Source organism: Mytilus californianus, unplaced genomic scaffold, assembly GCF_021869535.1.
Source record: "Mytilus californianus isolate M0D057914Y unplaced genomic scaffold, xbMytCali1.0.p SCAF_3, whole genome shotgun sequence".
NCBI lineage: Eukaryota > Metazoa > Mollusca > Bivalvia > Mytilida > Mytilidae > Mytilus > Mytilus californianus.
Genome location: NW_026262679.1, coordinates 129,287,240 through 129,302,968, shown reverse-complemented (window position 1 = coordinate 129,302,968; position 15,729 = coordinate 129,287,240). Strand labels below are relative to the sequence as shown.

The 15,729-nt window shown below is 31.2% G+C and overlaps 2 protein-coding genes across 4 annotated transcripts in view; both read right to left on the bottom strand.

Annotated features, from left to right (window-relative positions):
* Positions 1-15,729, bottom strand: part of LOC127736192 (multiple PDZ domain protein-like) — a 158,733-nt gene that overhangs the window by 58,099 nt on the left and 84,905 nt on the right. The window contains exon 14 of one of the 2 annotated variants that reach the window (XM_052246766.1): positions 15,426-15,603. The exons of the other annotated variant lie outside the window; for it this stretch is intronic. The gene's annotated coding sequence lies outside the window, so the exon portion shown is untranslated. Of the gene's footprint in view, positions 1-15,425; positions 15,604-15,729 lie in introns of those variants that run through there. 2 annotated transcript variants of the gene reach the window in all.
* The window catches only part of LOC127736190 (uncharacterized), a 46,731-nt gene that overhangs the window by 8,842 nt on the left and 22,160 nt on the right, over positions 1-15,729 (bottom strand). For both annotated transcript variants that reach the window (XM_052246764.1, XM_052246763.1), the window contains exons 4-5: positions 1,910-4,224; positions 223-365 (exon numbers count right to left, since the gene is read on the bottom strand). In XM_052246764.1, coding sequence (XP_052102724.1) covers positions 223-365; positions 1,910-4,224 — 2,458 coding nt within the window. The remainder of the gene's footprint in view (positions 1-222; positions 366-1,909; positions 4,225-15,729) is intronic.

Genomic DNA, 15,729 nt, shown 5'->3' with positions numbered 1-15,729 from the left:
TTTATGCAGAATTTCCTAAAATCACTACATTTTACCTTAGTTATTTGTACTTTGAACAACAATCGCAATAATTAATGCAACCACAAATTTCTGAATTTACACATCTATTTTCGTGAAGTTTAGTGAGAATTATCTAATTATAACTTATAAAAATACCAATACTTTTTAGACTTATATCTAGTTGTTAAGTACATGTATAGCATGTCTCCTGTGTATGATTACCTATTTTAGTGACATCTGGAGGTGTGATACTGACGACTATCTTAGCAAGTCCTCTGGGTAGTAATCGTATAATCTGTTGTACTTTATGATCAGGCAAACCAGTCAGTTCTGTACTGTTGATGGATAAGATATAATCACCTACCCTAAAATAAGTAAACAAATATCATTGTTGTTTGTTAGTATACTCAAAACAAAAGAAAAATATCAAATTATTGTATATGGTCTCTTAACTATAAAGAAAACATACTAAATCAATTGTAGTTCATATTTGTATCTAAAATTGTAGTTTCAATAGTAAAACAAAAAAGTCCATTGTTATGCTTCTTTAAACGAAAGCAGAAACTAATTTCCCTTATTTTATATTTTTTCACAGCTTAAAAATAAAAGCAAGGACAAAAAACTCTTTGATATTATTTGTACTCATTGTTTGCATAAAGCCTGTTTTTTTCTGTATTTTGGTAATGTAAGTGTAATTCTAACTTTTGTAAAACATGATGTTATACATAAACAATTTGTTTTAAATTTCTGATGTAATATGCAGATTAATTAAATCTGATTTTTTTATTTCAGTTGATAAAACTCTTTGAGAATACATGCTTTAATTAATTACTGCAGATCATATAACTTTTATCTTCCTTATCTTAACTCTGGTGGATAATTGTCTCATTGGAAATCATAACACATCTCCTTATTTTTATATAGGTGGAAATTCCAATTGCTCTCCCATATCTTTTTCATTCAATACACTTTCTAACTATAAAATCTTGTCTACATTAAAAAATGCCTCAAGTATACAAATATTGCACAACATCTGTGCACTCTTATGGTATTGTTAACATTGATCAAGTACAAGATAACATACAAGTTTGACCTTCACTTTCTTGTCAAAAGAAATAAGTGATATTTGCATCAAATTTAAAAAATCTATATGTTGAGTCTATCTTTTTTATTAAAAAAAAACCTACAGCATCATCAAACTGCCATTCAAGCCATAATTATGATTTTCAATACTTTTCTATGAAAACTAATGGGACTTTCAATAAAACCTTGGAATGACAGTCAGAGGAAACATCCACAAAGATTTCAATGAAATGACAGCTAGAATGAAAACTTTGAATCACCAAGTTAATGTTTACCAAGTTATTTTTTGTTTACTTCTGCAAAGATCATTTTCATCCTTTACTCAGAACAGTATGTAGTGTTGAGAAAGATCCTCACATGATTAATATATAATTAAGTCCTAAAATGATTGACATGATATTTGAATAAAGTCCCCATTTGATAGACTACATTTGAATAAAGTCCTGAACATACCTGCCAACTTTTCAAAATCTCCATGGGGGATTTTAATTGCAAGAGAACCTAATGCTCCTCTTATATTGTCATAAAATTTTTAATCTACCAATATATGTTTGAATGAGAAGATATCTGCTAAAATACCCATTTCAATCATTTGAATGCCTGTTTTGAGGTGTTCAGTTTATATAATAAAGAATTTCAAAACTCAGGTCAACCCCTCTCATGGGGATATCCCCTATAAACAGGATAGTTGGCAGGTCTGCCTGAAATGATACTCTATTTGAATTTATGTCCTCATAAGATTTTTTAGGATTTGAATAAGGTCCTCATATGATGATACATGTATAACAAGTTAATATTTCAACGAACTAAGTTATAAATTTTCTACCTGATATTTCCATCTTTACCAACAGGTCCATTAGATTGTATTTCGGTCACTTGAACATATCCTTCCGGTCGAACTTCAGCTTTCATTCCTATTCCCAGAATTCCTTTCATAACGCTGACAAGAAATTGCTGATCCTCTGTTCTTACATTAGCTGACACTGCATGTGTCTTACTGTATATTGTTGATAAGAGTGATGGTTTGGATCCTGTATTTATTGTACTAGAGTATCTACCGGTAGCTGGTCGGTTGAGAGAGGATGTGCTGAATGACAATGGTTTAATGGTTGATAGAGGTTTGATTGTGGACGAGGTAGTTGTCTTAGCCTGAACAGTTTTGAGAATGCTTTGTGAATTAGTAACAGCCACAGTAGTTTTATGAACTGGTGTAGCATCAGTGTCAGATTTTGTTAAATTTTTATCCACTTCTGCATCTGTAATATTTTCTGCTTTAGAAATGTTGACAGTTTCCCTTTTATTTTGTGCTGTAACTGAAATTTCAGTCTTATGTTCCCCAGGTTCTTTATTTGATTGTTGAATGCTATTTTCAGTTTGGTTTTCAACAGATTTATCAAGTTTATTTATTAATGATTCTGTTTGTGTCACATCCAATTTACTCAATAGTTGATCCTCCTCTTTTGCAGGTTGCTCCGCCTTTTCTACATTAACATCCTGGTTTTTAACAGTAACTGAACTGTCAATATGTGGCTCTGCATTCTGTAAATGCTGAACCATTCCTGAGAAAGTTATATCAGTGGATTTTTTATCGGATTTCTCTTTTGCAGAACTAGCCCAACGATTTGTCATCATTAACAGTTGAACCTTATCACCAAAAGAATCATCTCTTTTGACTTCAGAAGGAACTATTGATTCTTCTTCAATACCCCTACTAAGCTTCTCTTCTAAAAGCTTAGAATAATTTTCTCTGTTTGCCTGGACAGGAGTAAAAGTTTCAACAATTTCTTCCCCATTAAATTCAACTTCTGTTGGTGCCCGAGGTTTTGGAGTTTTATTTTTCTTTATTTCTGGTAAAGGAGGAGAGTCTGATTTCATAGGGTGAAGAATGTCCTCCTTTTTGACCTCAGTAAATGAGTTCACATCAAAGGTAGCAGAAACAGGTATTTTATTATTTCTTTCAATGGCTGATGGGGCAATGGCCTCTTCTTCAACAACTTCTTTTTTAAGTTTTGAGTGTTCTTGAATATAATCAGGGACAACCAACTCTTTCTTAACTCTGACCGGCTGGATAAGGTCATCATCTCCACTTTCACTTTGTGATAAAGCATCACTAGAATTGTAATAAAATTGATGAATATTTCCAACAAGATTAAAAAAATTCTTGGTTTTCTGTTCTGATTTTTTCTCTACTTGTTTTGAATCAACATGGTCTTCTTTATCCTGGTTATTTTGCTGACCATTCGATAAATCTCCATTGGTATTTAGGTAATTTGTTTGTTTATCCTCTTTTTGTAAATCGAGATAATTGTCTTCTACTTCAGTAGGATGTTCGTCAGAATCACCATTTTCAATCAATTGTTCACTGTTGATGTTGTTTACTTGCTCTAGAGGACTTTCCTCGATATTCGTCAATGGAAATTCTGATGATACATCAGTTTCATCTTCTAAACCAACCAATGCTTCAATCATTTTCATGTCCTGTGGTGGAGATGTTGGTTGGTGAATAGGTGTACTCATATTAGAACAAGATGGAGAATATTCATTAAGAACATCATCTATACTAGTCACAGGGATCTCCTCTTCATCCTGTCCATTTTCAGGGCCATCGGAAAATTCCACGGGTGGTGGTAGTGCAAAGCTCCACTGTTCTTCACTTGCCATTTCTGAATGCCTATTTCTTCTTCTATTTAAATCCTGCTCAAAACTTGATTCTAAATCAGTGCTGACATCTGAGGTATAACTTGTTTCCTGATCAGATTTTTCTAATGGTAACTTTACAGAGTTTGAAACAAAACTATTACTAGAATTTTGGAAACTGTTCAGTACTACTTCAGGATCACTTTCTGAATCAAAAGAAGTCCTTTCAATTTTCCTACTATGTCTTGGTGATTTGAGAATTAGATTAGTTTCACCACTATTGCCATTTGATACGGTCAATGAAAATTCTGTTGGAATGCCATTTTCAACTGGACGTAAAACTTCTATTTCAAAATCTCCATTATTTGCTTCAGATTTCAAAACAGATAAGCACTTTGATTGGTTAATTCCACGCAAATGTATTCCGTTGCACGAAACAAGTCGATCACCAACTTTAAGTTTTCTGCTTCTTGCTGCAGCACCACTTGGCAACAGTCGCTTTATCTGAAAAATTAAAATCAGAGATTAATTTTTTAAACCATTTTTTCTTAAGGAATTGTAATATTTATCATAATTTAGAACTTTATTCATATCAAATAGCATGATTTTGAAAAAAAATCCTTATATTAGATTAGATGTTACAATTTTTTTTTTTTACAAAACCATCATATACACAACACTTACTTAAAATTTCAATTAAACATCAAATTAAAGGAAAATTGTATTCCAGATTCTTATTCTTTGTACATATATGTATATATATATATATATAGTTAGTATAATAGTCCTAAATTATTCCTAAATTTTATACCTTATTTAATCATCATAAATTTCAGAAAATACATTTCAAGTATTGATTTCCCATGAGGACCATTTTAGGGAGTAATTTTATAGATCTCTTTTCTATCAAAGACAACAAAAATGAGACTCATTCCAACCATTAACATGAGAAATGTTTTGTCTACAAATTTCTAATCAACATTCAAAAGAAATTTGACTAGTCATTCAAGTAAAATTTATTGTTGATTTCACATAATATGTCATAATGTAATGCAGTTCGTTGTCATAAATGCCTGCTTGTTGTCATTTATAGCCTCATATACAGGAAATAATATTAGGAATTTGGAAGACTAGCCAATTGTATATAAAGTACAATTGGTTCAGTTTTCTTGTAAAAAACATGTCGATGAATCACAATCAGGAAACAAAAGGAAATGTACCAACAAATGAGGTTACTGCATTATTATTAACTGCATATGTTTTTACATTGTATCTTATTATAAAGACAATGTGTTAATATTACTATACATTGTATTGTTAATAGACCCTCTGATTCTTGTACTTAAAAGACTATGTGTACTTAATGATACACTTAAATCATTCAATGTAATATTTCATTTTGTACATGGACAAATAAAAACTGCTGATAATTATAAATCATCATTTGATATCTCAGATTTTACAGTTTGATTATTTGTTGCTTCACTGACATGTTCCTTTGAATTTGGATGACAACCAAATAATGAAGGTTTCTTCACTCTTATAAAATTAAATAACCAACATTGTGGATCTATCTACAATGACAGACCATCTAATGTAGTTCAGGATATTTATTTGATCTATCATCACAATTCTTTAAAACACTTCTGATTCTTAGGGCCAAAAGTTTGGAAAGACATAGGTAAATTAGGGTACATAATGAAGTGGACTCTAAAATGAATGTCTGAAGTCAAATTGTGAGTTTCTCCATTGATTTAGTTTTCTCTAATTACCATTAGATTATTTCACAGAAATCTTCACACTGTATTGCACTCAATTTGTTAAAATATAGATATCAGTTATGGAGATATAAAAATAAATTTATATAGGTAACCACAAAGTCTTAAAGTTTTTAACTTAACCTTAACATGTATGATGATGTACAGTAATTTCCTTTAAGACTTATGTTTAAAATACCAGGAGAATTCCAATGAAATGATACATACATAACTAACCTAATGTATGTGTATTTCTTTAGATTCTCTAACCTGAAGCTGTTGTCATACTTAGGGCAGATATCAGGATGGTACAGACCTAATGTCAATATTTATAGGAGACTAGCGGTAAATTTCCTCTGATCAGTTTTTTTAGGATTTGGTCAGTCAGTTCATATGAAATTTTATAGATGAAACAACAAGCAGTTGATGAAAATTCAAATTCAAAATTTAAAGTTACTTTAAGTTCTTCCTTAAAATCAAGCTACAGCCTAAATAGCCTATAGACAATAATCTTTAGAAAAACCCTTCAGACTATATTATGATTCCAAATTATTACAAAATCCAAAATGGTTTTCATGTTATAGAAGACTATGTAACTGTAACCAGTTTGTAATTCATCCTGTTGATCTTAGGTGAGGGTTGGGGTTGTGGGGACTTACTATATTTTATTAAAATCTGTCTATGTCATGAGTATTAAAATAAAAAAATGAGGTATGATTGCCAATGAGACAAGTATGCACAAGAAACAAAAAAAAATAGATGTAAGCAACTCTAGGTCACCGTCAGTCATATGGCATAGCAAAGAGGTTATATGAGATAACCTCCTTGGGCATAGTAAGCTAAGGTCCACTATTTTCAGGAAGTTTGCATGGTTCTCTGTTATACTTTTGAGGACATATTACTACAAGTATTGATTAGTTTGTTTAAATGAAGTTTTTACAATTTTGTTATGTTATTTTTTTTGAATTCACAAAAAAAAGTAGTTTACTAAAAGCAGATCAAACTTAAATACAGGTGTAAATTATAACTTGTCTTTGGTAGTAATGTTATTTCTCATCAATACGGTTACTGTATTATTATGCATTTAATGTTTTCTTTTAAGTGCTTTTTAAAACAAAATGTCATTCTAATGACCTCTAACTATGATAATTTAGGCAGGTGTTACAATTTGTAAGTACCGTACACTATATAATGTGGTCTTTGTTATGTAATGTATCTCCCATATCACATTTTCTCCTTTGTCCATTTTTTATAAATAAAATTTAATAAACCTAAAAACTGTAATTCTAACTTTGTAATTGAATTCTTTATGAAATAATTCCTTTCGTTGCCAAATATAATTGATTGAAATACACATATATGAATACATACCGATTAAAAAAATGTCCTTTAAAGCACTAAAAATCAGCCAATCATTAAATTCCAAAATTTGAAGAAAGCAAGTACGTTAAGCATCCATATGTTTCCCTTTCATTATACAGATAATTTAACCATTGATCTTAAGTATAAACAAATATTACTACATACACAGGATGTCAATGTTTAAGTGGAAGGTTGTCCATCATCGTCAATTACCTGGAAGCCTACCTGTTGTCATCTTTAAGAAACCTAAGGACTGCCAATGGAGTCTATTGATTTTAAAACTTTAATCCATTTTATGTAACTCATATGCCAATGAAATATTAATGATCAAATTTGATTGATTTTATTTTTAATAATGAGTGAGTTAAAGATAGAATTAAGTGAAATTTACCCTATTTTATAAATACTTTTTTGAAATACATGTACATATAGATTTATTCTTTTTTTTACAATTTTAGACAAAAAAATCAGCTTCTTTGTGTAGAAAAAATTACTTCCTCTTACAAAAAAGTTTATAAAATATGAAATTAATAGACAAGTAAAAATTAGAGGTTCTAAATTTTACTCAAGAAAATGTCTCTTAATTAAGCTTCCCTTTTTACCCCAATCACTTATTTCACAGAAAGAAGTTCTCAACTGTTTTCTATTTCTATCACAGAAAGAAGCTATGTCCACAACACATATTTGAAGATAATATTAAATGTAATAAACTTTTCAAGTAGTCATGAAGCCTTACAAAAGGGTATTTAAGTGAACAAGAGAAAGTTATATCACTTTTCATTTGCCAGATCTGCACAACTAGAAATAATCTTCAATTATAAAATCTTTTAACTAAAGTCTTTTCTAGCTAAGTAAAACGTGGCTATTTCTGTTTTCCCAATAAATTTTTAAATCAGTCAGATATCTCCAATGGGTAACAGTAGATTTGTGACCATATCAAAGCGTAATATTTTCTATCTCATCAGATCTGGGTCAAACCTATTTTCAATATAACAAAGACTTTTCAAAAGAATAATAAATACATTTCAAAATATTTTGAATCATATGATATTTCATCCATGAAGGTTTTTAGATTTAAAAATAAATTACTTTGATAACAATTTTCCCTCTGTGAAGAATTTCTACATTTGTGACCCTAATTTTACTTTATATAAACCTGCACATAGCGTTACTAGTAATAGAAAAAAATGAATGCAACAGCTAATAAAATATTTACCCTCAATTTTCTTTCCATTTCAATCAATTAACAACAAACAATTCATACTGCACAAAACCGTTTTTAGTTTTTACAAATAGCAAACTGTTTATTTACTACAATAATATGAGGGTCGTAATGGGGGTACATTCATGACGGATAACGGTAAAAATTCTTGCCAAATGGCGTTAACAGTAATTTTTGGTGCATGACGATAAAATGTACACTTTCTTTTAGATGATAAAAAAATTGACTGATTTTGACGCATCACGCTAAATATTTTCCAAAAATAAGTAATAACGGTAACGATAATTATTTGAGACGTCTGACGAATCATGATAAGGATATTTTGACGAATCACATCACGGTAAAATTTTAACCAATTTGACGCTAACGGTAGCCGAAAATGACCATTTGACGCCTGACGGTAAAGGGCATTCCTACCCTCATAATATAATATGTGTTCCCTATTGGAATTTTGAAACAAGGATATAGCATACTGTCAAGATGCACTTACTTTTGCTAATTAATGGGGAATTTACAAAAAAATGGATTTTGAAGTATGCACAAATTCTATATAGGCCTAAAGCAAATTTGTATTTAGTCGAATATTTAAATATATGGTTCAAATATACCCACATCATCCATAAATATCATTAATCCACAAATAATAATGAATAAAAAAATAATCCTTTCACAGTATAACTTCAGAGTTTAATTGTCAATGTTAAATGTGTTAAAATTGCTGAATGATGATAACTTAAGCCCTTGTTCAGACAAGATCTCAAAAAAAAAAGATTGAAAAAAATTGCCATAGTTTTAATCTAAAGTAAAAGTAAATCAACTATTTATGAAGGAAAATGCTTCGAGCAGACTATTTTATCCTCTATACAGAATTTCTTTAACATGACATGTTTACAACCACCATACATAAATATTTGCTCTCCCTACAGCACTTAAAACATAATCTGCTACAATAAATGTTACTGAAAAAATGAGAAGTTCAGAATTTTTTTTCAAATGTCAAGAAAAAGCATCTCTTGTTACAATGCTGTTATGTAACACAGTGTCTGGTACAATCTGATGTTGTTAGTCATTCAAATTGGTGAGGGTCCATTTGTAGACCTTATTTCCATATCATATCAAACACCTAGTTGCCATATCTTCTTCTCACAATTTATATTATGCAGTTCAAAGATTGAGTCTGTAGCGCCACTTCAAATCAATTTTTCAAAGCTTAGTATCTTATTAAATATTTTAACAAATTTGTTTGGGATTTAATATGCTTTAAAAAAAAATCACAACATACAAAAAATTGTCAAGATATTTGATGAAATGTTTTACTTACGTCTTTACGTAGACGTAAATCTCTATTTCACATCCATAAACAACCAAATACAAAACACTAGAAGTCAATTTTATAGATATATATCATGAATATATTATCTTCTACACATATTAAAAAACTTGTTAAACAACTTCTGTACTGAAACCTTTTCGGACAATTCTATCGACAATATAAATAAATCCGAAACAACAATGGGAATAAGGTAAAGGCGATTATTTCGCCTTATTGAGCATTGAGAAGATCTATACTTATTTACCAATAGAATCAGATAACACTTCATCAAACTCCTTGACGAATTTAAGCTTTTTGATGAATATCTTTCAAATATTTAAAGAAAACCTCTTCATATTTTACATTCATTTCATACATACAAATGAATTATTCTATTTTAATATGATTACACATGAAAAACAATATTTCAACTGTTTAAACAAAATGTATAAAAAAGTGTTTACCATATCATAATTGTATGTTTAACTCAAACAGTCCTAATAGCAATTAGCTCTAAGGTATGAGAAAACAAAATGTTTAGAATAAGGTAAGGCCCTCAAGACATGATAGTTGCACTTTATGGGAAACGCCTGTAAAACCAATGACAATAAAATACATGTAATATGAAATTTGCCTACGATTTTTCTGAGACCCTGCCTTTGGGATTCATGCACTTAAGATTTTTCTCATACAGTGGGGTGATAATGACTAAATAACGACAGACAACTCAAACATTATCGTGAAATATATACAAGTCCTATTCCTAAAAATGTTAATCTAAAATATTGTAAAAAAGACTGCAGAAGTTTAATAAGGATATCTAATGTTGTCCATAAATTTAAAGCAATGATCTATCTAAGATAATCTAAATAAGGTTACTAGGATTTGAATTTGGTCAAATTGTTTCTTCACCTTATGTAAACTTCTATCAAAATATTTATATTTCATTTGATTTGTTACCAAATATTGGCATAAAGTAAAGACTAAAGTCAACAATGAAATCTAGGCTTTTATCATTCCTAACATCATAATTTACCTTATAGTTTTAACTTATACATTTTTGGCATTTCAATACCATTGGCAGAGAAGTTCTTAAAAGAGATTGAATGGATAAACATCAGAATTTACTTTATAATTTTTAACTTACACATTTTTTCCAATTTTCATACCAGTAACAAAGTAGTTCAATTTTTTTTCCAATTTTCAATTAAAACCTCCTTATAATAATTCAGAAAGACCAAAGCATATTCAGACAAAGACATATTCCATCACTGCCCTTTCATATTAAAATAAAAAAAAGGCCAAAATATTTAAATTCTGAAGATTTCTATTATTGTAATTTTGAATACATTGGAAGACCTCTATGAAGTCATAGAGGACTATATATGATAACTCAATTTTCCACATTCTCAAAGAAATTTCAATACTAGTAGGTCTATAGTTCTTACTTCAGTACAGAGCATATAATGCATATCTTAAATAACACTTTGTTATTTCTTAGAAAAAATGTTATACATTTGTTCTACAATTCCTGGAAAAAAACTTCCATTAAGGGTTACTGACTTTTTTTATTTCGGTTAAAGTTTAAATGATGTTAAAATACATCACCTGTCTATAGATACAATGAGTATATATAAACTGATGTTAAAATATAGTGATATAACACTGTTACACCTGACTTAATGATAATCTGTTTGGAATGTCAACACGAGAAGAATATGTCCTGGAGATATCATTTGACATGTCTCCAATCGATACTCGAGACCAAAACATAATAAGTACTGGGGTAGATTTTATCAGAAATTATAATGATGTATTTTACCATTAAAAGGACTATAAAAGAAACATATTACATCATGACAGTAAATTATATTTAATATCTTGTCTATTATATATGTAATTTATGATATGACTCGAAATACTTACATTTTTCATGCATCTATTGATAAAACTGTACTGTATTAAACCTAATTTTATACTTCATTTAATGAACAGAAAAGTATATATACACCCTGTTTTAATATTTTACTTAATCATTTATGTCTGCATGCATGCCTTTGATCGTTACAATTGTAAAGAAAGCTTTTTGATCAACTATTTATTCAATACTACTTCTTTTTTCAGTATTAGGAATATTCAACAAAATGAGTAATCAAAAGAAGGTGGTGGATTATGAGAGACAGAAGATTAGAGGGTCTGAGGTGTCAGCATGTACTTTCTATATTGATTGATTGATTGCTTAATGTCCCGTGCCAAATATTTCATGCATGTTCAGGACGAGAACAAATTAACAATAAATACAATAGGTAGGTCTTGTAATAGAGGTCGTACGGAATGAAGGTTGGGGAAATTTCGACTGCCACTGGAAAATGAGGGTATATTGGATAGGGACAGAAATTTTGCCTTGCAACAGGCCACCTACGGACCCCTCAAAGAGTTGTTGCAAGGGTTCTTAACGTGCAGAGAGTGTTTCACTCTTTCTACACGAGGCATCAGATTTAACGTCCCCATTCTGACCGGACGTCGGTACTTTCTATAAATGTCATCTATAATCAGATTCATAAGAAAGTCATGCATATCCAATTGGCTGCATTCAAAATTCTTGTTAGGATTGCCCAAAGTCAGCAGAGCCAATGATGTATTTATAAATGTACTCACACAACACAATTAACATTCATCTTTGAAGTCAAAATCCAAAGAAAAGTCTATTATTGCATCACATTACAATTATCTGATTATAGCAAATTTTCTTGATTAAAAAAAAATCTACTGCACAAAATAAATATTCCATAAGCTACCTTTTGAAGGTTAAAATCTCTTTGTAACCTTAAATATACATTTATGATATGCATTGAATCTGTCATGCATTTTAATAGGCAATATCATTTGATTGGGTTCAACAAGTATAAACTCTAATTGTATGATGTACTGTTAAAGGGTGCTGTATAACTTAAAGTGAACTGAAATGACTGGTGATCACGTTAAGACAAAAACTATTAAAAACTTTTTTATTTGCATATTTGGTCCACAAAGATGTTAAACTATGCAATCAATGCGAAAAATCATGGCTTATCTCCCTTTATATTTTAGACAGTAGTAAGTTTGGTGTCAAGACTATTTATTTTACTTCAAAGGTAACCGAGACACTTTAATTCATTAATTACAAGTCTATAACCTTGTCAGTTTACAATGTATGTGACAGATACATGTATAAGAACCTGTAAAACTATCTCTAATAAACAGATGTTCTGTGTGAAAACAAGACCAAAAAATGTGTCAACTGTCTTGTTCTTATAATTTAACATTGCAACGACTTCCTGTGGAGGGATATATTCATGTAAAAATAACTGTTTATTTTATGAACACTTTTCAGATTATCTGATATTTGTGTGTTTGTTGCGAAATCATTTATCTTTTTTTCAATTCTTATACCAGCTATTTTAACATAATGGGGAGGGAAGGGGGAGGTGTCCGTATGCACACCAAAGTCATGGCAGGATGATCAGTTTGTTGATTATGGTCATTATCTAGTAGAAGTAGAAGTTAAAAAACTTAAACCCTGGTCAAGATCTTTGCATTAAGTTACCTCTTGACTCATTTAATGATTCAAACACTAATGATGGCCTCTTGCCTACAGTACTTAAAGTATATAAACTGTTAACACAGAGATTTGTCTCGCCTTTTTGTTATTTTGATAATGCAAATGTTGAAATTAACATGTAAGTTATGCAAATATTCAACGAACCATGACTGAAGGTACAGGGCTAAACAATCTCCATGGAAATGAGATGTGCCAATGCTAATAAAACTGCATACAAAATACCATTGACTTATCATAAGTCATTCCCTTCTAACAAACCTAAACACAAACATTAACTTGTAAACTATGTAAAAGTTTCAAAGTAAATGAACCATGATGAGGGTATGGGGATATATATATAATCTCCATGGAAACTTGCAAATGTCAATACATTTGCATACCAAATATCATTGACTTAACATTAGTGGTTCATCTTAAACTGATCTAATCACAAACTAATACATGTAAACTGAGCAAAAGTTTCAAAGTCAATAGACCATGACTGAGGGGTGAGGACCAAATATTCTCCATGGAAATGAGATGTACTAATGCTTATACAACTGCATACCAATTATCATTGACCTACCACTAATGGTTCCTTTTTAACTGACCTAATCACAAACTAATACATGTAAACTAAGCAAAAGTTTCTAAGTCAATAGCCATGACTGAGGGGGCTGGGCCAAATAATCTCTATGGATTTGAGATGTGCCAATACTAATACAACTGCATACCAAATATCATTGACCTACCACTAGTGGTTCACCATAAACTAATCACAAACTAATACATTGTTGACGCCGCCGCTGCCAGAAACAGCATACCTATGTCTCGCTTTTTGACTCCTTCAAGGCGAGACAAAGAGGACCAAGGAATGCCTGATACCCACCTAATATGACTTAAGAACCCAGGACTGCATGATCTTTCCAACCTAAAGGATTCACAGTTTCAAACACCAAGGACTATCTGTTGCCAACCTAAAGGGTTCAAACACCAAGGACTGTATGTTGCCTACCTAAAAGGTTCAAACATGAAGGACTGTATGTTGCCTAACTGAAAGGTTCAAACACCAAGGACAGCCTCTTGCCTACAGTACAAGTAATAAAGGACCAAGGGATGCCTGTTACCCACCTAAAATGATGTAAGAACCCAGGAATGCATCTTGCCAACATAAAGGATTCACAGTTTCAAACACCAAGGACTATCTGTTGCCAACCTTAAGAATTCAAACACTAAGGACTGCCTCTTGCCAGCGTAAATGATTAAAACACCAAGTACTGCCTCTTGTATATTTTAAGGATTAAAACACCAAGGACTGCCTCTTGTCTACTTTAAGGATTAAAAAAACTTAGGACTGCCTCTTGCCAGCCTAAATGATTAAAACACCAAGGACTGCCTCTTGTCTACTTTAAGGATTAAAACAATTAGGACTGGCTCTTGTCTACTTTAAGGATTAAAACACTAAGGACTGCCTCTTGCCAGCCTAAATGATTAAAACACAAAGGACTGCCTCTAGTCCATTAAGGATTAAAACACCTAGGACTGCCTCTTGTCTACTTTAAGGATTAAACAAGAGTGCACACGCTGAAATGTCTCGCCTTCTTTACTAACCATTGATATTATGTTGATAGTCCTAAATATAAAGCTTTACTACAACTATCACATACACTTAACATGATCCAAGAAAATGAGGTCAAGGTCATATAAACCAAACAAGAAATACATGTACACCTTACAATCATTCAATACACTAAATATAGTTGACCTATTGTTTATAGTTTCTAAGATACAGACTTAACCAAGAAAACTAAACATTGACCAATGAACCAATAAAATGAGGTCAAGGTCAGATGAACAATGCCAGGCAGACATGTAATACAGCTTGCAATCCTTCCATACAACAAATATAGTTGACCCTATTGCTTATAGTATTAGAAAAACAGACCAAAACACAAAAACTTAACACTGAGCAATGAACCGTGAAAATGAGGTCAAGGTCAAATAAAACCTGCAAGACTGACAGGTATATCATAAAATATTTCCATACACCAAATATAGATGACCTATTGCATAAAGTATTAGAAAAAAAGACCAAAACTCAAAAACTTAACTTTGACCACTGAACCATGAAAATGAGGTCAAGGTCAGAAGACACCTGCCAGCTAGACATGTACACCTTACAATCATTCCATACACCAAATATAGTAGACCTATGGCATACAGTATAAGAAAAACAGACCAAAACACAAAAACTTAACTATAACCACTGAACCATGAAAATGAGGTCAAGGTCAGATGACACCTGCCAGTTGGACATGTACACCTTACAGTCCTTCCATACACCGAATATACTAGACCTATTGCTTATAGTATCTGAGATATGGACTTGACCACCAAAACTTAACCTTGTTCATTGATCCATGAAATGAGGTCGAGGTCAAGTGAAAACTGTGTGACGGGCATGAGGACCTTGCAAGGTACGCACATACCAAATATAGTTGAACTATTGCATATAGTATTAGAAAAATAGACCAAAACTCAAAAACTTAACTTTGACCACTGAACCATGAAAATGAGGTCAAGGTCAGATGACACCTGCCCGCTAGACATGTACACCTTACAATCATTCCATACACCAAATATAGTAGACCTATGGCATACAGTATAAGAAAAACAGACCAAAACACAAAAACTTAACTATAACCACTGAACCATTAAAATGAGGTCAAGGTCAGATGACACCTGCCAGTTGGACATGTACACCTTACAGTCCTTC